The sequence below is a fragment of the Apteryx rowi genome, unplaced genomic scaffold (assembly GCF_003343035.1).
Source record: "Apteryx rowi isolate R43461 unplaced genomic scaffold, aptRow1 scaffold_63, whole genome shotgun sequence".
NCBI lineage: Eukaryota > Metazoa > Chordata > Aves > Apterygiformes > Apterygidae > Apteryx > Apteryx rowi.
In genome coordinates this window covers 1,988,612-2,013,916 of record NW_020450905.1, presented here as the reverse complement: position 1 = coordinate 2,013,916, position 25,305 = coordinate 1,988,612, and the positions used below count along the sequence as shown (strand labels likewise).

At 40.5% G+C, this 25,305-nt stretch overlaps 1 protein-coding gene across 1 annotated transcript in view; it reads right to left on the bottom strand.

The window, feature by feature from the left end:
- Positions 1–263: 263 nt before the first annotated feature.
- LOC112974832 (melanopsin-like) overlaps positions 264–25,305 on the bottom strand; it is a 31,813-nt gene continuing 6,771 nt past the window's right edge. Inside the window, exons 2-10 of the mRNA XM_026084198.1 lie at positions 21,473–21,615; positions 18,983–19,116; positions 17,242–17,445; positions 16,633–16,804; positions 14,864–15,019; positions 13,689–13,796; positions 9,190–9,367; positions 6,089–6,238; positions 264–650 (exon numbers count right to left, since the gene is read on the bottom strand). Coding sequence (XP_025939983.1) covers positions 264–650; positions 6,089–6,238; positions 9,190–9,367; positions 13,689–13,796; positions 14,864–15,019; positions 16,633–16,804; positions 17,242–17,445; positions 18,983–19,116; positions 21,473–21,606 — 1,623 coding nt within the window. The 5' untranslated portion in view covers positions 21,607–21,615. The remainder of the gene's footprint in view (positions 651–6,088; positions 6,239–9,189; positions 9,368–13,688; positions 13,797–14,863; positions 15,020–16,632; positions 16,805–17,241; positions 17,446–18,982; positions 19,117–21,472; positions 21,616–25,305) is intronic.

The following is a 25,305-nucleotide window of genomic DNA, read 5'->3' as shown; positions in this document are numbered from 1 at the left end:
TTTCCTTCTGCTGGCATCGATACGCGTGGCTGCAGATGCCAGGGTGCTGCCCTGGCATCTACTYGTTTCCTGCGGTGCAAGCTGGGAGCCTCTTCCCGTGCCTGGACCCGTCTGGACAAAGACAAATCTGAAGGCTGCCTAGTGACTGCCATATAAACATACAAAAAGTCTGATGATCTAACCTACAAGGCTGCAGCTATTTGGTATAATTAAGTGGAGAAGACGCCAAGAAAACAATTACTGGAAAGTTTTCTTTCGACATGTTATGATAGAAATTTCTCAACAGCTTCGAGGAATTCTGTGGAAGAGCTCAGCCCTTCTAAGTCCAGCAGATTGCTCTTTTTGTCATTGAAGGGGAATAATTCAGGCTCTTCCTCTTCATTTTCCAGTTCCTCTTGAAACAGGTTGGTCTCAGAGGTAGGAACGATAATGATGCGAGGGACGGTATTGCTAACGATAGAGTCCAGGCCTCCATCAATCTGAGTTTCCGTTTGTGAAGTACCTGTATCTCTTCTTTTGCTGATACTGCTGCTATTCAAACCAACAGGCAGAGAAGCTGCTTTTAGGGAACTGGCCACGAGTGTTTCAGAGGGGCTGTGTAGCACTGATCGCCCCACCACCTTCTCCAAACAGCTGGAGGAGAGCGACATCTGGAGCAGAGATATAAGCTTTAGCACGCTCATACAGCATATGGCTATGGAAACTAGTATTTGAAATATTCAGTAGCACTAGCTGCTATTTAAGTCACCAGTTAGATTTTCTAATGACTTGAAGCACTGACCAGAAAGAAGGAAAATGAACACGTTAATATCTGCAGCTTGGAAAGTAGAATGTTAAATGAAGGGGGGGGGGAGAGAGGGTGTGGGGAAAACCAAACCAAACCTCCAAACATGCTCAATTATCAGCAGAGATTAAAGAAAAAAAAAAAAAAAGAAAGCTTATTCCTGTATCAGACTCATTCTATGTTTTAAAAAGCATTTTTCAGTTTTTAATACATCTCAGTATACTGGATAATCGTACTGTTTTTTCTCTCTCAATGAAAAGATCTCAGATAAGACTCTAGCACACTGCATACTTCATTTTCTTAAAGTTTCATCATCTTTACAGCTTCAGTAAGGATCTCTATAACAGTGTCCTGATTTGCCTCCTGGTACTGCCTCAGGCTAGACAGTGGCTTTGTATCCATACGTCGGACAGTACTTCCATCAACAAAGTAAGGAAAAACAGTGACCATGATTTTGCTTTGCCACCATTTTCCATCTACCTATTTTGGAAGAACTTTAATRCCAATTTTAGTTTACCTCAAGACTAAAAAAGATGCAAACGCCATCAAAAGCCTCTAAAAAGTAGCAATTCCTAACTGCAGACTTGCATAGAAATAGGAAAGCAGTCCAGTGTAACAAGACTAATATTTCTGAAGCATCATAAACATGCTGATGGAAGGATAGGTAAGCATATAATAAATGMAAAAAAACACTTATACACTCTTTGAAAAACCTTATCAGATAGTTCTTTTCTAGCACATAACTTGAACCAAAAATGTACAATTTTCAAATTTGGTCCCGATGGCTACTTCCTTGTGACCTTTTCATGTGCCATAACTTCTCTTCAAAGTGTGCAAAAAAAGCATCATATACATCCATAAGAAATCTTTCAAAGTTTTAGCTAATATTTAAATATACTGGCAGCTGAAAGCACGAGTGGTTAATTTTGGCTTTCTTTAGAAAATGACAATTATGGTCATAAAAATCACTGTGCCAGATATACAGAGAAGTTAGAAGTCCCTCCTCCCTGGGGAGAATCAACATTAAAAGTAAAATGCAGTATTTACTTCATTACGTCATATTTTTCAGTGAAACCTAACAAAGCTCAGAGTAAGACTAAACTGTACTGAGATTCTTAAAAAAACATCTTCCAGAGTTATAGTTGTATTTGTCTCTATTAATATATTTGTAAAGTATATGAATTAGCTACACTGACTCTCTCCAGAGCTTGAGGTAACACTTTTGTAAAATTTTTCATCCTCTGCAGATGTTTCTATTGCAGCTATAAACCATATTAATTCAGCTCTAGGCTCCTTGAAGCATCCAAGTATATAATTCCCATTAATTTAAAGGGAATTTGGTGCTGAAGCATCTTTTCAAAATGCTAGACCACAGTTGGCAGCACTTCCCAGTCCAGCATGAGCTCCTGGGCCCATGCCTCCTTCTAGTCACTGGCCTGTGATATTGCCTTCACACTGACAAGCTGAACCGTTCCTTAACTCGGAGAGGGGAGGCTCATTTTTTGTAGATTTAAAGGTCACAGTCTCAGTCTTTGCAATTAGTCTGGCATAATACACTATTACATGTGTCAAGTATGGTTTTACTTGGCTACCCTCTGCCATACTCCCTCCTCTTCCTGCTCCAGAAGCACTCCCCCGAAAAGAAATTCTCCCTTGCCCAACACTTGAAAGAGATAAAAAACAAACAAAAAAACCCACACAACAGAAACCCCTACATTTCTTTGCAAGGTTATGCTTTTCCTATTAATGCCTGTGAAGTGCCTCAGTGCCAGGAAAGGCAGGTTTTCCAGCAATGTACGAGGACAGCTAGGCTGCGCCTCGGACCACACAAGTGCACCATAATCTAGGGTAACTTTGGAGGACCTGTGCAATATCAGACTTATCAAGTTAGGGTCCGTTGTTTCTGTGGTGGCCCTGTGCTCCGGACTATCCAAGGGATCTGCTGCTCCAAAAAAACCGCATTATTCACCATGCTAACGAAACAATGAAGAAACAAGAAAACTTGAAAAAAGGAGTTTCTGGAGGAAGCAGAGTTTTCCTTGGTGTGACAAGGATATGGACATCATGCCCGGATGTGAGAAAGGGAGAGGCACTAATTCCACATACCCTGATTGCAAAGAAATTTATGCTTGAGCACATTTCTTGGCTTTTATAAAGAAAACGGTGGGACAAGTTTGATGGTGTGCCTCTCAGTCTAGGTTTCTAAGTAGATAATGGTATATACTGCAACATGACACAGCTCTACTCCACAAGCACGAATAATTTCCAAATAGCTATCCATAATGATTTCTCCAGCTGCTGAAACAAACCAAGCCGGCAGAAGCACAATAGAATAGCCCCTAAACAAGTGGTTTAAATAAACCTGATAGAGGAGAAAAGTTTGTCCTTCCAAATCAAAGACAGAATGAAACCCACACTCCTCTGGCTAAGCGGATAAGAGTGTGATATGGGCTCATCCGGAGCAACAGCAAACCCGCCAGTTCCTGGTGGGTCACGTAGTGATCCTAATCCCTGAGGACACACAACTTGCCCCCAAACCAAGGCTTTTTTCTTGACAGCATTGAAAGCAGTGTTAAAAAACGTGTGCCTGTACTGTGCATTAAGGAGTCTTGATTTCAGCTAACCAGTGAATGGAACTTACAGGTAAGTTAAGTTTTTAGATGTTGGTGAGATGGTAGACTTAAAGGAAAACAAAGGAAATGCACAAAATCTTTTAGGTAAAGAAGAATCTTATGTTGTTAAATCCAAAAGTTAGATGACCCTTGACTGAGTTCAAACTTGTAATTTTGTAAGTGAGCATTTTTGGAAATGCCATAACCAGAATTCAGTCATAGACAATCCAGTGATGCTATCAAAACTCTAAAATAAGCATCTGAAAATAAACCTTTTTTTTTTTTTTTTAAAGGGCAAAGGGGTGGACTGGTATTGAAATAATCTAATTGATCTTGATAGATAAACATTCTAGTAGAATGAATATTTATGCATTTAACTAACACACAAAGAACTTTCACACCGCACAGGAATACTTGTTCAAAATATTGAGAAAAACAAACTACGTTTTCAACATTCAATGTAATAGACTCTACACATCAGTGAACACTGCTGATAATCTTAAATTGCAGGCACTCCATTTAAAGGTTATTTATCAAAATAACATTATATCAGTCATCTTTATATTATAGCATCTTTATATTATAGCAGTCATCTTTCAAGGATTAAGTACAGTGTCTGAGCCTTCTTGTGAGCTATGTGGTTACTAAATTCCAGAATATTAAAATACTTAATTACTAAACACTTATGAAGACCACCTCAGAGTTATTTTCTTCTTCTCTCTTAGATTAAAAGGAGGTGATTCTCCAGAATCTGGGTATCATCTCTTATCTTTGCCACTTATCTGCAACCTTGGACATTAAATCCACACATTGAGCTACTGATGTAGTTGATGGGGGGTCTAAGCCACAACTTGTTAGCAAGCAGCTGGGCCATGGAAGGTACAAGACAATACAGGGTATGAGCCTGTATCATCTTCCATGACATCTGAAGCCAAGGCCTCATTACAAATCCTTTCCCAGCAAGAAGTCGTCTGGAGGTATGGACACAAAAATCTTTCCTAAAGCTGGTTCAAATCAAAATAGGCCAATTCATGCTATCAAACACCATGTTGTGTAGCCCTCAGTAATACTTGGGTTTAAATTTTCCAATTTTGTCTTTCCTCTCTGTCCTCAGAGAAGGAAAACTACTTATTGCTGCTCGGTCATAGAAGGCTGTTGTAGTTCTCATTGCTGCCCTCCTTGACTTTCATGTAGTGAAACCTAAAAGTTTCACTTGAATGTGACTGTAGTAATTGTGTTACCAGGACAGAGTGAGAAGGGAAAGAGTGACAACACAGCAAAGTGATTTTTGCAGTCTGTGTAACACAAGCTCTTTACCAAGCTTCAATGTTTCATACCCTGTCTCTGACAACAGCCAAGCCAACAGCAGAGCTTATTGGTGCTGTAAAACAGCCACTCTCAAAGTGAGAATCGGGGCCACGTTGCGTGAAGAAAGCTTATGGGGAAGGGCGGAGGCTGTCCCGAGAACGGACAGTCCAGGCAACCCTGTCCTGATGGGAATGGGGTGTAGGACCCCGCGCCTCCACAACCACACCATCACTTCTGTGCTCTCTGCGTCCCTGCTTTCAATCAATACTATTCATAACAGTTAAAGGAAAAGACTAAGGCTTCACCAGACCTTATCTTAAGCAGACCACTGACAGAAGACGAGGCAGATGCATGCAGGAACAGGATGATCAGATCACTGGAAATTTCCAGAACAGCTTTTGTTTTAAACCATGCTGTCCCTGGAGAATTAACCACAGAGCTGGGAAGAAGTAAAGCGAACATCAGGAGATGCTGTAGCCTCCTCAGGCACATTTGTTTGGATACACACACAGCCACAATGCTACCCGCATGAAGAAGCGGGTGCTAGTCAACCTAGCCACTGGCAGGGTCTTGTAAGTCCTATGCCTTTCTTTTCTTGAAAATTCAGCTCTGACACAAGCTTGACGCTGTGTCAGCCACACAAATACTGGTTTTGAAACTAAAATTACAGTACTGGCACAAACTGACTTGCAGGTGACCTACTGCTCTCATCCTCAAGGAAAAGGATGCTTCTCAGAGCATGGCACCAAACCTCAGTGGTTTGGGCCATAGGTGTGATGCATCCAACAGAAGACACACTCAGTACTCACCATCTCCTTTTTCAGGGAGAGAAGGGTGGCAGCTGCCAGACTCTCCTACTCTGAGGGAGAAATGGGAGTTTCTTTCTCGTCTTCCCCCTCAACAAAAATAAAACATTTTAATGTACGCTGAAGAGAAGAAAAAGGGTGGCTTCCACCACGCCTAACTCTGTTTTGCAGCCCTGACTTGTAACAAATGGAGGCTGCCACAATGTGGGTGCAAGTGTCAGGATGGGAGGGACCAGAACTGGGGTAAATTAACATGCAAAGAGACAAAGAAGTCAACTTCTTCGATTTTGCCCTGCTGACTCTGCTATAATGCAGCTTTAGAGCTGTGGACTGACCCGGGCTTTCCAGAACAAGGCAACACATCAGTGAAAAAAGTTAATAAGGCATTACTAGCATTCTCAATAGTAATAAAAAAATAACACCAGGGATGAAGAGGACATCAGAATCAGTATAAATAAAGCCTACATATGCAACAGATGGGTATAAAGACTGAATTGTTATTCCAGAGATAACTTACTGTAGAAAGATTAGACACTAAAACCGAGATTCCCCAGAGGAGACGTAATTCTTTTCCTTACCTTTTCTGCAGTTACTGCATTGCAGCTGTGGGTTTTTGGGAGCAGGTCCCTCTTCTCCTGTCTCACACTTGTTGAAAAAGAGTGACTTCGGTGAGGCTGTAGTTGCTTATTAGCTGGCTCTACAGGGTTAAGCTCTACATCACTCCAGGTCTAAACACAAACGGTGAAAGATTTTGTACAGTTACATTCTTTCACAAATTCTGAAAGTTCTCAGACTCTAGCTTTTCTTTTTCACCTGCAAGATGACCAGGAAGCTTACTAACAGAAAGCTAAAGCTGTTCAAACACACGTTTCATACCCAAAACTTCCCATGGGGAGAGACCTGATTTTTAATCTTGTCTGGGACTACTTTTCTGAGAGCCAAAAACCCTTTGAGATCATGAAAAATGATTTCATCTCTTTTTACCAGGATGCTATTCACCCTTTTTTTTCTCACTGCTTCTGTGATGCTTATAGCTACCTGGCACCTGGAGATAAAAAGATGGGATCCTATCTAAGCTATTATCTAAGGGGTATTCTGCTTGGCCATCAGCCACTCTTCAGAAAGGCCTCCCACAGGTCCAAAATCTTATTTGTGCATCCCGGGCGGATCCCCCACACACTCAGGGCTTCTCCAGCCCCATGGGCTTGGCTCTTCTCATTAGAAGAATGAGAAGAAGTCATTAGCAGTGTCGTGGGAGGCGATGGGTAGGCTCTGCACTAATTTTCCAATAGCRTGCCCGTGATGGAGCATGATCGTGACTTGCAATCATGCCATTCCATTTATAGGCTTATCACCTTGTGCAGAGGCCATCAGACATGTCTAGCTTTGTGGTGACCTTCTGAAAGAGTATCCATGATTAGGTCATTCCACTGTTTTCCACATCAGCTTTTAGAGGGGGTTTGAGCAGGCTCCACACAAGTGGGAAGCTAGTTTGTAATTCCACTGCATTGCTTTGTTCATACATCTATGTATTATCCTCTTTTTATTCCTCCTCCCTCACAGAATTAACCTGTAAATATAACTTTATGCAACTTAGAAATATGTTTGGCTCTCTGCACGGACATGTATGCATATATACATGCAGGAAAGTGCTGGTGGGAACAGCTGCATCTTTTACAGTGTCATTGCTCCCCGCCAATACTTTATTGGAGCATTCCAAAATTTCACTCTGTATTGCTGTCATGTGAGAGTCGTTGAGCTGAGCTTTTATTTCAACAGCTGCTGGTTCATCTAAAATCTGTACAGCTGCACTGGACTGTCAGTTGCCCAAAGAACAATTACCCTTGGCTGTGTCGATTCAGCACAGCCCTGAATGACACGTCACCACCAGCAGTTGTTTCATTTGAGACTTGTGAGCAAAAGTTGTGCCAAAGGCTGAAACCTCTTAACAACCACATCTTCCCATCTCTTGAAGGCAGAGTGTTTTAAACACTAAACCAAATCAAACACAGGCAATAACCTGCCAACCTGAATGAACCAAAACCAAACAGCGACCAACAAAGAAGAACAGAAAACTTCTTGGATCAGCATGTGTGATTCTGCCAAAATCACCTCATTTGATATCAAATGAATGATTAATGGGGGGAATTTAGGAATAAACTTTAACTCAGGGAAAGTTAGAAGGTGAAAGGGGCAAAAAAAAGATTAGAAATAAGTAAATGAGTAGCCTCCTCATTTTTAACTATTCCAGCACATTTCCATGTCTCTGCCCATGCTGTCTACAACCAGTGAATTAAACACAAGTGAAGTGTAAGCAGGACTGCATGGGCTGTGCAGTCCAGTGGGTTACAAATGTGTGTGGGTGCTTTGTTTGCTCAGGCTGTTAAACAATCTCACATAAAATATACGCCTTTTGATGACAGGGTATCTGCCTGTTCCATATACTAACCTCATATTTCAAGAATAATCCAAGAGTTTTACAGGTTATGAAATTATCGCAGCAGATACACTAATGGAGCATTGTGTAATCAGTGGTCTGTGAGTGGTATTAAACCATCAGGCTAAACTATTTTGTTTTCATTTACATTGCAACAGAATTATTTGTGCATTTAATACCTTCCAGAGCCAAGTCAAATGCAACATTTCAGAGCACACACAAGAGTCATTCATGAGAATAGCTCAGTAAATGCTCACTTCTGCTTCTTCTATCAGGCTAAGATCTTTTGCCCTAGTGTAGTGGCAATCAGATGACCATGAAAATGCTCCCCGTGCTCTGAAAACTGTAACATCCTAGGCTAGCAAATTTGGGGATCCTCACACTGTGCTGCTTGGTACAGTGGTGTCATACTTTGCAGGAGTGCTATCACACACATCTAACTCAGTCTGGCTCAAAACCAGTCTGTATAATGGTAGTCTAAAAAAAGGCTTTGCCCAGGCTAAAAGGCCTTTTCACTCTTCTAATTATTATTTTAATTTTTAAAGAAACTTTATGTTTGATGTATTTTATGAGAAGCTATAGACAGAGATTGCCACTTCTAGAGCAGATATCTACAAGTAGCTTGTCCATTGCGTGGTATCCGAACACCACCTTACTGTGAATGACAAATTTCTACTTTTGATTCCTAACTCCAGTAACCCTACTGCTATGAGGCTTGGCTTCCATTTAATCCTGCTTTGTAGGTAAGAGAGAGAAGGGACTCATTTAGCTATTTTTCCAAATGTGTCTCAAAACAACGTTACACATTCTGAGTTTCTATCCTGTGGCTTTTTCCTACAAAAAAACTCCATGCTGCAGGCAACTGCTTCTTTGCTACATTTAATCCAGACCTCCAGCCTTAACGATACTTAATACGCTTACAAAACATCTAGCTCTAGATGCAGGAGTCTTTCGTTCTTCATGGTTAAAATCCAGATAAACAAATCAAACAATTGGCTGTACAAAAGTAGACTGCCTTTAAAATAATGAAATGTTGTTATTAGAAAGGTTAGAAAAGTTTGGATAGGTCTGGACGGAAGATGGTTTTCCCATTCTCCAGCCCCTGCAAATACTGAATTATGTAGCAGATAGTCGGCAATATGGAACGTCCATTCTCTGAGTAGGTATTTACAGAGTCACTTATTTTGAGAGTCAGACAAACATTATACTCGCTTTCCTTCACAGAAACAAGAAAAGACTTACAGCTTCTCCAGTGGAAACCGATGAAACGCAAGTACTTTTGGTCCTGAGAGCAAAAGACTGGTGACTGGAGAGAGAGGCCCTGAACAACGATGATTCATTTACGGAGCCTCTCAGGAGATYGTTCTTCGACAACCGTATTAGGAACCGCAGGCAGGGAACAGCATTGTGGATGGTTTTTCTGAAGGAAAACAGGAGAAGAAAAACAAACTGTATAATATCACGCTGACAACTTGACTTTCAAAATCATGTGGTAAAAGCACCGTCTCTTTCAGAGACAACATGAAGACCATTTTTGAGGTCTTGAGAGACAGGAGTTTCAATCTTACTGATATTTGGGAGGAATGCTGAATGGCATTTTGCGGGCTGAGGCTAAAGTAGGGATTTTGAAGGGAGTTTTAATACAATACAAGTAAAATACAAAACAGATATAAAATGGAGGTGCTTATTTAATCATATTTCTATAATACTCTGAAAAAAAATAAAGTCACCCAAAGTCAAATATTTAGTAATTGGAAATTACTTTTTGAGAAAATACTACACAAAGTAATGTATTCATTTTTTTATGATGGAATAGTTTTGAACAGATCATTTTGGTAAAGCTGTAATTCACTGGGGGACAATTTGGAAACCCAGGGATGCAGAATTTTCCTATTTGCTATTTATGAATGGTTACAAAACCTGAAGTTTCTGCAATAATTCTAACACAGCCAAGCAATGTTCTCTGCAGCTCACGTACCGTTTGCTAAAGGAATGTAAACTTTCTCCACTCYGCAGAACTGTATTTCATGAAATAAAACTTCACATATTTTTCCTTACTTATTTAGTTACTCACATTTTTTATGTCTAGTGATACATATCAGGGAAAGAAGTTTTCTTCTTTCTTTATTGGTGAGGGGGAAGAACACAACAGGATACTGTACAACAGCTAAACTTCCAGAGCAGTTCTTAAAAGCCCTGGGCTAGCACAGACATCAGTATTACGTCTTCAGTGACTTCGCTGTCACATTTATTTTTTTCTTTGCTTGAAGTAAGGAAACCCCTACAAAAAGACTTTGTTTGATTTGTTAGGGTGTTAGGATGTGCAACAGCAATTCTCTGTGCAAAAAAAAAAAAAAAGCAAATCTGCCTTGGTAGCACTGAATCAGTCTGATCTCTATCTGAACTCTTCACATCCCAATTTCTAGGTCCTCTTAGACAGATTTGAAAAGGAATTTTGATTTAATCCAGTATATCCAATACCAAATGGCAATTCCTCCCTACCCCTCTCACCTTACTCTTGTAAGTAAAGTAATTTATCCAGTGGTATCCATAACGGGCCAGTCTGTTCAGGCCCATTATGGATACCATTGGATAAATTATTTTAAAGACACAATGTGGGTGATTAAAACATCTGGAAATGATTCAGAAACCCTGATCTTTACACATGCATTCATTATTCACTGTTCAAGCAAAATTGGTCCTGCCAACATATTTTCACCAGCTGACTGTTGGCAAAGTATAAATTGTAGCTACTTTTTAATTTTTCTRACTTCATGCTTGATTCATCACAAGTGACACAACATTACTTCTTTTCCTGACTGAATGACTTCCCAAGCCTGCAAAATGCCCTCAACAACTGCACAAACACTTCTTTTGTTGATATGTCTGGAAATAAACATTAGGAAGTAAGAAAAAAATCATATTTTATGACAGTCTCAAAAATCCTGTTGTGGCACAAGCCCTTTTCTTAATGCAGTCTTGCTTTCTAAGTTTTCTAAGAAAAGGAAAAGCCAACGCTGCTAGAAAAAAATTCACTGAAGCAGGTCACTGTATAGCATCTGCTTGGAAAACGCTCACTTGACCTTGGAAAAATAACATATGGAAATCACTGAACACAATAACTTTGGATCCCCCCTCCCAAAAGAAAAGAAAAGAAAAAAGAAAAAAGGTTCATAATGTGTCAGCCAGCCATGCAAATCTTCTCATTAAACTCCTGCAAGCCTTTGGAGACTAATCTTTTTTTCATCCTAAATTAAGATACTCAATAATCTTCTAAAGCTAAGACGGACTCTGTTTCTGGAGGACGCAGAACTGCGTTAGTTACTATAGCAGATATTTTCATACAAAACAGCTATTTTCACCATTTTAGGTGTATTTCCACCAACTTTCTAAGAAGCTTCAGCTGTTTTTACAACTGTGCTTTCATTCATCAGACATTCAAAACAATTAGCTCTCTGTGCTTTCCAACTCCCAAATCATAGTTTCAGGCAATATAACTTAGCAGCCTTTCCACTTCACTGCCGAGAAAAAATTTATTCAGACAACTAACCCTGCCATCTAGCGGCATCTACTGCCTTCAGTTTAGCACCATGACAGATTTAGTGCAGCATCCCTTTGGAGAAGATACGCTTTGAAAGAATTGCTCACAAGTCTAAAGAAATGCCAAATAAGTTCTGTTAGAAAAATATCTCCTTTTATATAATAATGTATTTTCCACTGAAAAGGTTTCAAAAAACACATTACTTACAGCATCAATAACAAATTGCAAGCTCTTTCTGAGCTGTGGCTTCTGTGGGAGGGATAGCTTCTTCTGAGTATACTGCTGCGAGTTGTAAAGGTGAAGGAAATATTTCGGAGACCATACTAGGCTGGAGATAGGGCTGAGAAGAGAATGGATTTATGCCCCTTCCCTCGGGAAGGGGGAAAAACAGTAAAAGAAAAAAAAAGACTTGCTGAATTTTTGGAAACAGAGCATCTCAAAAGTTTTAACAGATGCCACTTGCTTTGCCAGTTCCTGAACACATCTCAGCTGAGGCTGGGAGGGCATTTCTAAATAAAATGGTGCCAAAAAAAAAAAGAAAGAAAAAAACCCTTAGCTGGAACAGTTTCTAGACTCTGGCTAGCTCAGAGAGCAGTGCTTCGGTCACTCACGCAGCAGGAACAGGTATGGGTGGCCTTTACAAAGGGCAAGGCATTTCCTTCCCATGCTTTTCCTCTGCCACCAGGGGAAGACTCCACTGGTCTCTATGGAGATGCTGGAGGGCTCTAAAGGAGGTATTAGCAGAGACTACAATGAACTTCCTTCTGCAAAGGGAGACTTCCGATTCTCTGGAGGTCCATCTTTCAAAGGGTATTAAATTATCATTCTTTTCTGCATTCTGTTCACCTGATGTTATACGTTTCCCATCAGTGCAGCTGTATGGAAATCGTCTCTTTGTACAACTCGCTGTTACCTTTCTGATCATCTCACCTCTGTGGGCAATTATCTTTATACTCTGTCCCTTGCTTCACTATAATCCAATAGAGGCTGGATAAAAACCATAATTCAAACCTTTTGACTCCAAAACTCATATCCTGTCTGTGAGAGAATTAGCAAGAAAATAAAAAGGAAAGAAAAGTCAGCTAACCATTCATAAAAACATCTAAAAACATCTACTTTTTTTTTTCTTAAACTGTAAGTGAGGTGTATAGTGGGATTTAAAAGGAGGACCTGGCCAGCAAAGCACAAAACTCAGAGGATTCTCAAAGGAAGATTTATAAGATAAAGCAAGGTGATGATGATGTTCAGAAATTTCATATGCATTAGTGCATGCTCTAAGTCTATACTGATGGGTCTATAATGCAATTGGCTATATACAGCACTTACAGATATGAGAGCAATTATATTGATTTTCATCTCCCTCAAAAATCCTTTTCCATAAAACTGGAAAACTCAATATAGAAAATGCAGCTTCTTGATATTGAATGGTGTATGAGAATTCATTAGTAAAATTTATGATAGGCTGCCACAGTTTTCTATTTTAAAATATTTACTAATTGATATCCATAATAATACACAGAATGAAAATGTAGAATAATTTTTCTGCGAAGGTTCAGAAATATTTCCTGTGTATAAAAAAACTGAAGCGTTCTACACGTGGTCAACATTACATTTTGCACATTGAACCATACTGCTGCAGTCTGACACTTCTTTTTAAAAAGTCAAAGCTAGTATTTTTGAAAAAGGTGAAGAATGGAAAGGTTCTCTTAAAATTTACCTGAGACTACTAAATAAAACAAATATGAAAACTGAGCCTTCCAAAGAAATCTTTCAGCAAAATAGGGAATTTCAGAACCATCAGCTTTATTTTTTCAAGGCAAATACTTGCTGACCAGAGTTAGCAAATTTGCTAACCAAAAAGCAATATTTTTAATTACATTTGGAAACTTCTTCTAATTTTTAGGGAAAGCTATGTGGATGACTGGCTTCTGAGAGCTCTTATTTTGCACTGAACTTCTATGAAAATGCTATTTGCTTCAACAGAGCTTTTCCCAAAGCTCAGCACATCTGGAGCACTGTGTGCAGGGTGGGCTCCACCATGCATGACCAACTCGGACATCCTGGAGAGACTCCAGCGTGAGACCACCCGGATCTGAGCACAGGCTGCATGAGGCGAGGTCGAGGGAACATGCTTCATTCATTCATTTTAAAAAGAACGTCTGCATYTACAGTAATACACATACCTATATGTTTACTGTACCTGTATCTTGGGTGAATTATTGCATATATGATGGGGTTGTAGATTGCAGAAGCTTTGGCAATAACAGCTGGCACAGATTTGGAATATGGCGTTAAGATGTTGCTGCGGCTAAAACAAAGCAAAAACATGACACAGAACTATGCCATGGATTAATGCTAAGTTACCAAAATGCATTATTCTTTTTTGACTGCTTCTGTGCTGTGGCCCCATGTCAAGAAGTACCTCTGAAAAGTTAATTCATTAAAATACATTCCTTGCTCAGACTGAAGACTTGCATTTGTCAGTGTATACTTGGTTTCATTCATTTGGAGAAGCAGAAAGACATGCATGTCATTAGTTATCTGTCTGAATATGACCAGGACACACAGAATCACCTTCCCTGTTTCTCTGCTAGACAGAAATAAATAAATAAATAAATAAATAAATAAATAAAAATAGTGACCTGTGATCATCCAGGAAAAGGGTCATCCAGGATGGTCCATTCTTGACCTTCCAAGAAAAGGGAATGGCAATAAGAAACCAGATTCAAAACTAAAACCTTTTACCAGCAACTTCCATGCTGCACAGTAACGGGTGTCAGTGACTCAGCTCCAAACACTATGAAAGGAAGAGAGGACTGGAAGTGGTTTGAGACCAGTATTCCCCTTTTTGACTTCAAGCTCCCACAATTGCATGTGCAATTGCAGAATAATAATAATTATTAATATATCAGTGTTATGGAACACGCACTGACACCAGGTCCCCTTGGAGGAGAGCACAGTTGGAGGAAAAGGTGGTGGACAAGCGCTTAGGGGTGAAGATTTGGGAATATACTTTCTTTTCTGGCCTTTTTCAGAGGTAGCAGCGTACGGAGGAAGATTCTTGAGAAAACAGATGTTAGAAAAGAAAAGAGGTAACTCTTCTGTGAAACCGGAATTTATACAAAGAAAGTGTCATGAGAGAGAGGAAACTATGTGTATCAAAAATGCAGATAAAAGTTCATAATATTTTAAATAAACAAATAACCCTTTTCCTGGATTCATCCACAAGAATATAGTAAGGAACGCAGTATCATCTCTCCTGTAATAACGATTTTAAATTCTTTTAAAAAGAAGACCTGTTTCTTGCAGATGACAACACTAATCACATTTATATTTCAATAAAACCCAAGTTCTTTGGATCATGCTTCCACTTACCCTGCCCAGGCAATCAAAGTGACACAAGCATATGGAGACCAGGATAAGACAAATACAACGATGACCACAAAAGCAATTTTTGCCAGTTTCCATTCATTTCTCATGGACTGAGAGAGGTGGGATTTCCGACTGCAGGACCCTAGCTTTTGAACATCTCTGTGGGGGGAAAAACACGGATATGTCAGCAGGAGGGCGAAGAAAGTCAGGCACAGCATTTGCAACATGTTCTCGGCAGCATGAAAAATGGAGCAGATTTCATCTTTCCCTGCTCTAGCTACTGTCTTGTGCTCAGGTGCTTAAAAATTTAGGAGATGGAAAAGACTGTAGTCAGATGGCCTCAGACGTTTTGTTTGAGTTTGGTTTGCCCRTGGGATGGAGCCAGAGGACCCTTGGGATTAGGGATTACGGGACAGGCAGCCTCAAGCAAGCCTTGGCAAGGTGGATTTCGGGCTGGGAGGGGAAGCGATGGGCACCCCCTTGCCCGTCACTGCTTTCAGGGGCAGAGCAAGCAAAGGCAGAGCCGGACACAAAATGACACATCAAATCTGATGGCTTCTCTTTTCAAAAGGAGAAATGTCCACTGACCTTCACAAGTATCAGCTTCCTGGGTAAAACATACTGGATTAGCCTGCCTACTTTGAGAAATCTGGCCCCAAACACTTAGGGGACCAGTTTTACTTTCTTGCAGGTTTACTGGCCAGAGAAGAATATTTTCAGAGGAACTTAGCACAGAAGTAACAGATTTTACAAATCAGCGTTTTTATTTTAATGAAGATCTATTTCCAGCTGAAGACAGTAATTACCAGTCAGCAAGGTAACAAATTGCTTCCTGGTGCACTGTGAACATAGCTGCAAAATAAGTTCATTGTGTTAGCGAGTGAAAGGTATATAAAAATCTTGTTGCCACTCTGCTTTGTGGTCAAAGAGGGCAGCACTGGCTTAAGGATCAATCTTTGCTTATCATCAAATATGTAAACACAAAGCATAATAAAACCCAAAACCAAGGCCAAAACGTCATTCAGTAAGAACTTCAGTTTGGGCACACAGCTAAGCATCTTTGTAGGAACCTCTGCTGAGTAAACCTGGGGTTTAGTCTTGTGAAGCCAAACGACTTGAATGAGTGCTTGAAAGTAAGCACAGATTTTGGTGAGAGAAAAGCCATCAGAGCTGATGACACAGTGGGAACACTTATAGCTTCAGCTGGTGCTTGATCCTCCTTACAAGGAAAAACAAATGCCTTCATTAGGAGGAAAAAAAAAGTAACAAACCCAAATCCCCTTATCCATCTAACAACCTGCTGTTTTTTTACTTCAAACCTACAAATATATAGCAAGGATCTTGTAAAAAAGTACATCCTTACAAGCATAACCAGATTTTGTGTATGCAGTTGTTTATCCGCTTGAGTAAAGCGCAAGGTTTTCTGGGATGTCTGTGTTAAATAGAACTGTCAAAAATATAAGGACTATTTTGTTTATAGATCAGGTCAAAGGCAGGTGATGACCCAAGTGCTATGTGCTATTAATTACCACTGTCAGGGCTAAGATTAGAACCACCTGAGACTTCTTCCCCTACTCCAAAATACATACATCTATTCCAATTATTACATTGGCAGAATATTTCTCCATTTATGGGTGTTAATGATCTGCCACTTTATTCCCTAAATCAGTTCAGATTCATTTCCAGTTCAGATCTATCTGCAGCTAAGGAAACTGAGAAAATCTTCTAATGCAATAAAAGAGAGATTTACATATTTCAGCTACATTGCTTACCTGCCAGTACTTCTTATGGCCAGGAACATAAGTAAATAGCAATGGAATATTACCACCAGGGGAATAAAAAACACACAGCAACATAAAATCATGGTGTAGCTTCTGTTTGCAGGGGAGTAGGTTACATAGTCCCACGTACATGATATCATCAAGCCCTCAGGCACATAGGAACCTATGAAATACATGAAATACATTATTTACACTTATGCCCAAAGCTTGCGTAGTTACTGATTCAACACCTGAGTAATTAAAATAAATGCCATATTATATAAATACATAGATTATACAGATTCATCAGCTACGCTGGCCATACTATACGCATGGTCTGAGAATGCAAGAGCGTGCTCAGAGAGCAGGTCCAGACTGCTAGACTCAGACGCACCTAATGGTCTAGCCGCAGTTTGGTCTGCTCGAATACAGCTGGGGAAAAAAAGGATATCTCACTGCAGTAGGTGCAGATATATTGCACGACAGCAAACCATCGCGCAGTAGCTATGCCTCCGCTCAAGCGCTTTTTGAAAACTTTGTTTTTTCGTATCCTGAGCAAGGCACGGCACACAAAGCAGGGAACGCTAGACCCGATAGCCCAGAGGAGAGCGGCCGACATACTCCACCCCAGCAGCGGGGCCACGCTCCACCCCAGCGAGTAAAGCCAGACGAGGGCGATGATCTGCGCGGTGCGTCTCTTCGAGGTCCGCTGCATGGACCGCAGGGGCCGAGTGATCACAAAGTAGCGGTCGACGGAGATGGCCAATAACGTCATCATCGAGGTTATCCCGAAGAGTGCCCCACAGAAAGCATACAAGTCACAACCTGAAGCGGAAAAAGGGAACGTCAGGGTTTTTCTTTAAACAACAGACACGTTTTCTCTCACAGCCTGAAGTGATTCATCTCCCTCCTTTTTTTTTTCCTGGCTCAGGACTTCTCTCCCATTAGAAGATTTTTCTTAGCCTCACAATTTCATAATTAATAAATGTTTATTAGGAAAACCCCAAATATTAATAAAATACAGATGGATATATTAAACAAATCCTACTCTGCACTGGGCTGTAACCAGGAACCTTTTGTCAATGGAAAACTGCCTCAAAGAAAATCCAGGCTAATTAAAGTTACATTTTCCTGGACTGTTGCCCAATATATCGATCTTAACTGGCTGCAGCAGATATGTAAGCTAATGACAAATGGATGTTTCAAAAATGACTTTGGTTTATATGGCTTAAAAACATAGAAGTGGTTTCAATCCAATGGCTAACATCAACTGTAAAATACAGCTCCCGCTCCTATTAAATACAACATTTTTTTTCAACTTACAGTTTTTACCTGAAACAGATCCCCCCCCCCCCCGCATTCAGGCATTGCGCTAGCAGACGAAAACTTGCAGAGTTACACTGTACCTCATTTGATTCGGAAATCTGTTTCAAACGATCAGTCATTTCTTGAGATCTTGCACTGTGCCATATGGCTACAGACAACAATCCACCAGGAACAGGAGACACCTCTAATACTAAATTCARCCTTAAAGCAATCTTCTTACGAAGTCTTTATAAGAAACCCAAAATAATGGACCAAATCCTACTCAGCCTAAGTCAATTGATTCATTTGCAGCAGCACGATCATTTACAATCGGCAAATAAGATGCGGCCTGATTTTATCTAAGTGGATGAACAGGACTAACAGCCTTAACCTAATGAATAGCCCCTTCTACGCTGCTAAATAATACATTGTCTCTGGACTTGCTCCACCAATACACTACCACTGCTTCACGCAAATTTACATCTGATGATCTGATAAGCAGTAATAAACAGTGCATCAGGCCTTCTGAAAATGTGTTATTCTTGTATTTGATCTGTAACTGGAGCATCTCCTTTTCTTTCTTGCAGTTGGAAAGAAAGGAACTCAAATTTGCACGGAGCCCTCAACTGACTCTCATCATTTAATTCTCTTAGCTAAATCGGAGATTCCTAGAAGCATGCGAATGGATATCAATGTACATTTCAAAATAAAAATTTTAATTCCCTATTAAACTGAATAAGGAAAGAAAACAGTTTATGACTTAAGAAAAGTTTTCTACCCATCTCCAGCAATGGTATCTGCCCTAGACATGCTAAAAAGTCACACGATTAGTTGTTGATTTTGACTCCTCTCATTCCAAAATATGGAAGATGAAGGAATCAAGCCTATAAAACACGAAGTACTTATGCCATTATGTTGACTGATCATGCTGAGATCCTCTSTTGTCGCTCAAGAATCCTGTGCTGCCATCGCCACAGCACGAGCCAAGATCACGATGGCTAAAACGGGTTGCAGAAAGTGCAGAGCTAGTGAGGTAGCAATTAGTGTTGCAAAGTACCTATATCTCCAAGAATCCACTCTTTGTGCAAGCTGTTGACAAAGCAGACRGGCGCCTGCGAAGCACACATCAGGAAGTCGCTCACAGCCAAATTCATTATGAAGTAGTTTTGTGGCGTCCTCAGCTTCTTGTTGCTAAAAATAGAGAGAGAAATAGACAATTTAGAATATACAAAATGAACAGCTGGTTAACTTTATTTACTAAAATAAGCAAATACTTTCCAGGTTGCAACTGTTTACTTCATCCATCAGCCAATTACTACAGCTTCAGATGGAGTCATTTCAAAGTGATGACTGGCAAGGACAAGGGGAATAAAAGGAATCATTTCCTCCTCAAACAGAGAAGAGCTCCAGCTATCCTGAAAAATACGATTTTGTGCAAGAGAAGAGCAGTCTCCCTCTTTCCCCGGTTCCCTCTAACAGCACTAACACCAAGTACCCACCGCGCTTCGCAAGGTCAGGGTCTGAAGCAGGTTACAGAGCCCAAGGACAACTTTTGGTGAACTTTTAATAACTGCTGACCTAAAGAGTCACCGCACTACCAGTAACTAAATCGGTCTTTGCAAAGTGCCACAGGGCAAGCAGAGCATTTGAAAGAACACTTTTTTCCATACATAAGCAAGTAGAGAAACATCAGCTGCTGACAAACCGGCAACGTTAAATGCCACGCAGGCAGTTTGAAAGCAGTAGCCAGTCAGTAACGAGACAAAGTTTGCCCAAGGAAAACAAACAATTTTTTCACTGTTCCCACCCACCCCCCACCCCCACATCTCACCACCCTCTCATAGTCCCACTTCTTAGGGATATCTGGAGTTATAATCTCCTAGGAAGCTTAAAAATGGTATTTGAGATCATCCTTGGCTCTAAGAGGAATAAAGATACTGATAGAGTGATACTCGCTTTCACTTTTAGTTGGGGTTATTGGATTGAATATTCCCTCGCTGTTCTGATCAAATATTATGCTCCATGGGGCATGGTAAATTAATTTTTGAGATCAGCTCACCCAAATCTACCATATAACGGGCACTTTGGATGGATATACTGAGAAGGTGTAACACCAAACTACCAGTCCCTCCAAGTGAAACGCTGGATTGGCTGCATGGCTAAGTAAAGAGCTTTGATAACTGGAGCTTGAATTCAGAAGTTTTCACAGTGCCAGGTATACATAACATAAAAAGAGATGACTTCCCACATTCTGTGAGACATAAGGAGTAAGCAGGATTCTATAAATATCTTCATACAGTAATTCTCGAAATTTTCAAATAAATTATTTCTTCTCTCTTGAGAATCTCCTTTCTACTTTGAAGGTGTAGAAGGTCTACCAACTGAGGCTTCTCTGATATGCTACCAAATCATCAACATTCAAAATTTACATGAGTTTATTTCCTCTTTATGAATAAAGAGACATTGAGAAAGAAATTGATAAAGAAAGCCATCTCAACACTTCCACAATTCTAGTGAAATCCCAGGTCTTGCAGCTGTTTGCGATGACCGAGTGGGAGGGGGTGCAGAATTCATATCTTTGCAGGTGCTCTTGTTCTGCCTAAGGAGAGTTTTCTCCTATACTGATTTAATGCATTTATTTTATTTACATTTTTACAATTTATTACACTACGTAAAACAAACAAATTTTGAGAAAGGCGTAGAGCCTGCAGTGTATTGCAAGTGTCACAAAGGGATCTACAATTGCTGGGAATTCAGTTTCTCTTCTCTCTCATGTTAAAAGCCAGTTATTTAAAATAATGATACTTACTTATTTTGCTTAAACAATTAAGAATATTAAGCTAACATTTGGTTCACAACCCCACTGGTGTTTCTAGCATGCTAAACACTCTTTGCACTAAAATGAATGATGATGATAAGCAGTGAGCAACAAGAATTTGGAAAGGCAGCATCACAGTATGAGATAAAAGGCAATTTTTTTCCCAGAGATATTTACATACGCTAGCTGCAGTTGCTTCCGCTATCTGTTACACTGTCAGATGGCAACAGAGCATACAATCTGACAGAAATCCTATGATCTGCCCAAAGCAGGGAATAGGCAGATGGCACGAGCTCACTGCATGCACCACATTGCTCCCTTGGTCCTTGCAGCCCAGTGCGGGCTGAGGGGAAGAGCGCCAGTTTTGGTAAAATATTCTATAAATTCTACAGGGGGAGTGAAGGAAAAAGGTCTGCAATTGAGAGGCTACTGTTCTGATTATTAAAAGTATTAAACTTTTCTTTAAACTTGTCAGCAGAATTATTCACAGAAAAAGTCTCCATGTGTTTACTTTCTCATCTTCACTGATTCCTTAGAAGATGAGGAATTTACACCAAGGTTATCAGCCATGTGCATGGGGGGGGGGTGTCATTTTTTTTCCCCGCCACATTTGAGGCCATCAACCTTTGCCTGCAGATTTAATCCGAAGATGAACTCAACACAGAACATCTGCACCCAGGCACACGTGATCAAGGCATGTCAAATGAACCATAAACAAAATTTCTGTACCTGTAAAAGGCGTAGAGAACCAGGAGGTTTCCCAGGATGCCGATAGTGCCAATTACCAGGACGCATGTTCCAACTGTGTAAAGAGCGTGGTCGGGGATCTCTGCCGTGGTCACAGCGTGCTGCCCAGCGCCCATATTCAAACCCTGGAACGGAAAACAAAGGAAAAGGAAAAGTTAGCACRTTCGGTACATTTATTCCAGGGGACACTGACTCAGTATGTCGAAGTAGTGAAGGAAGGTAGAGCACCCAGCTTCCATAGTTTGGGCAGATCAAACTGGCACCTCTGCACTGTTTTCTGATCTCCTGTAACCAAGGCAAGTTTCCCTCAAGCATTCTTCAGTAGTTTCAGAGTTTATTAATACCAGGTTATATAAAACAAACATACAAACAAAAACACACACAACACAAGGAAAACAGACTGAAAAAAATATGAAGGCTGTGACAAAAAATGTAAGATTCTGATGATGGTGTGAAAAAGGAAAAGCTGTGCTAGCATGAAAATACCTACGGGGACGTAGAGCTAGCTGACACAACACAAACTGCAGTACAACAAGCCACAGCTCATCATGCTTTTGCTTTTATTAGGAACACTGATATCAAATCCCTCTCTTAGCCTTCACTTACCAACACTAAACCCCCTGGGTTTCCCCAAGCTCCCGATCCACTAACAGTACTGCAAAAACTGGGAATTCCCCATGGAAAAGTTAGGAGACCAGAGGAAAAACACAGCAGTAGCAACGCCTGTGCAAGCACAAATACATCAAATAGTCTTGACGTTTCTTCCACTGTCCTTTATCACCAGCGCATGAGTAAAGCCCCATCAACTCTTTATGTATTTTTTGGAAACAAATTCAGGTTTATCACTGGCTAAATTCAGCAGCAAGGCCGCCTACAGCTAATCCACTCAGCTCTCGTCAGCGTTATCGATGAGAAGACTCTGGATTGCTACCCTGATGGAGATTACTGTTTCCTGAGTCGCAAGCAGCAGAGACACACAGACCACTCGCGCACACTCAGATACTGACAGGCTGGTCAAAAATATGGCACCTTGTCACAGCGGAGGACCCAGTTCGCATCAATAAGTTTTGCCGCTGTGTGGCTCAGAGACATACGGGATGTAGGGCAAGGTCGGTTTTGGCCTACAGGGGAGGAGCTGGGCAACAAAACACGATCAAGAAGAAAAACTTTATGCAACTAGTAATATTTAAGGGGCCATTTGCAAAGGTAAGACAGCTTTTTCTTTCTCCTTGCTAGCTTCTTGTTCCCATAATCTCCTATCTTACTTTTTCTCCTTTCTGACTTCTATTATTCTTTATCTTCACGTCCTCAGTCATCTACAACAAGAGGAATTTCTGTGGCCCAGTCATTACCCAGTTAACGGTGCGATCCTGCCAGCACCCTTTTCTCTCCTAGGCACGGCGGGATGCACAGCACACCCCCAGTGTCTGCAAAAGGCTGGGTCCGAGGCAGACACAGCGAGGCAGGAAGGCTCTCGGGGACAAAGCGGTGCCTTAAATGGAATAAAAAATTATAGCTTCAAAGGGGGAAGGCAAATTGTCTCAATGCTCTGACAGCCTCCATCCATAACGGGACAATTTCTCCCAAAATGGCAGTGCATAAAAGATAACAATGCAATAAAAGTAGACAGAAAGCAAAGGGAGCATCTGCTGGTGTTGACTGCTCCAGGGGGCCATCACTGACATTCCCCATGGTTAGGAGGAAAGACAAAACCTCACCCTGTGTAGCGGTCAYCCTTGACGAAGGGCCAAGAGCTGGTGTGGGAGACATAACTGTGGCCACTCAGGAGCACAGGGCCCAGGCAGCGCAAGGTTTTCAGAGCGCAGCTGCCCATGCCACTTTACACCTGTGGCACACAAATAACCATAATAAAATCCTTTCCCTTTCCCTCAAATCTCATCTTCTTAACAGCAAACATGCACTAAATCAGAGCCCTGCCTCATTTCTGGCAACGCAAACCAAAGAGGCTCAAGGGGTGGGAAAGTAAGGATCCCTTTTTTCCTCCCTTTCCAGCTTGTCCATTCAACATGYTGAGGATTTACCCCTGCATTTACCTTACATATTATTCAGGGCATGGTCATACCAGTAACGTGCTTGATGTTTTATTGCACTGTACGGGAACTCACAGTTGCAGAAATTCATTTTAGAAATGGACTGTGAAGTTCACACCCAAAGGAGACTTGACTTATCTCTCTTCTGAAAAGAAGCTGACTTGGGCGCTTTGGCTTTATTTACTCAGTTACAAGTGGAGAGCTAWGTCAAAAGCTGACAAGTGTCACAAAACATTATAATTCAGATCACAGTTCATTGGCAATGCTGAATAAAATACAAGCTATTCATGCTTACAGACTGGAATTCGGAAAGCAATAAAACTGCTGACTACGCCGAGTCTGCAATCTCTGCAAGAATCTAAATTGAAGGCTGTTTAGACTAGCCAGGCTTTGGAGAAGGTATCTTGCCTTAGGAGAAGCCCATAAAATAGCACAGCCACTTTTGCTACTCTGTTAATAGCAGTAAGAACAGCTTTAAGAACTGTCGGAAGACAGCTACCTATTCAATCTTTCAGTTGTTACCCTGATACAGCAGTGTGTGGCTTTCATCCAACTGTACGAAATGCAGAGAGCTGATGAAGACAGAAAACCATTTGTAACTGTAATTTGTATCTAAGAAGATATATGCACTTCTGTGTGCACAAGCTATGCACATAGCTATTTCAACAGAAAATATCAACTTTTAAAAATAATTTAACTAGTGGAAGTTTTCTAAATAAAACAGGCTAAATCTGTGCAAATAGCTGTAAGCTAATTGAAGAGAATTTATGCCTCATTTTAGTCACATAATTTATTTCACTAAGCTGGCATAGTTTTACAACAGGAAAGGTTAAGAATAAACATTTTAAGGTTGAGAATTTAAGATCTGCTCTGCTGAACAAATGCCACTTTTCTAATACAGGCCCTTTCTCAGTACAGAATAACACTTAACTGGGGATAAACAGTTAGTATCAGAAAGGATTTAACACAGAATTTAAGYTTTTCCTCTTTTTCCACAATATAATCTCTGAGAAGCTTGACTCATCAGTCATTTTATTTAAACAACCTAAATACCTTCTAATGTAAGTATTTTAGCATATTGGATGAGGAATAGAAAGACAAAAAGCAATTCTGAAGCCTGGTTGTGCACACTAACRAGAAGCTGTTTTTGCTGGTATTCTCAAAAGCTCTTACAACTCTACATGTTTTGCTGCTRCTTTTAGTTTCTCCTGAATAATAAGAATAATATTAAACTACAGAGAATATTCCAAATTGCTCTGATTCTTTCCTACCCCCCAAAACCCAAGATAACTATTCCAAATCTTTCTAGGTGACTTGTTAAACAGCACAGTAGCTAAGTTGAGCAGGTTACATTCAGTGTAGTTGCTGTTCTGTCCTTACAAGCTATAGKTTCTATTAGCCTTTTTTAGTAATAAAATAATTGTATTTGGTGAAACTTAAAGTACAGATTTGGTATCCATCTCATGCCCTCTAACTGYTATAATACACTATGCAATAACATGTCAGGCTATTTCAGCATAGTCTTCATTTAWTAAGTGTGAACTCAGACCCCCTTAGAAGGCAGTCTGAAAACTTACACATATGAATTTTAACTAAAGATGCGTGCCAGGTGCTCTCGCCATCTTACGGTGACATACGGCTGCTCGGGAATCAGCCCAACTGGCTAGCTAAGCTGGGTTTAAGATGTTCGGCGTCACTGCAGTCACACAAAGTGGAATGGAAAAGCCGATTGTGCAYAAACCGCAGCCTGGCTCCTTCTCTCTT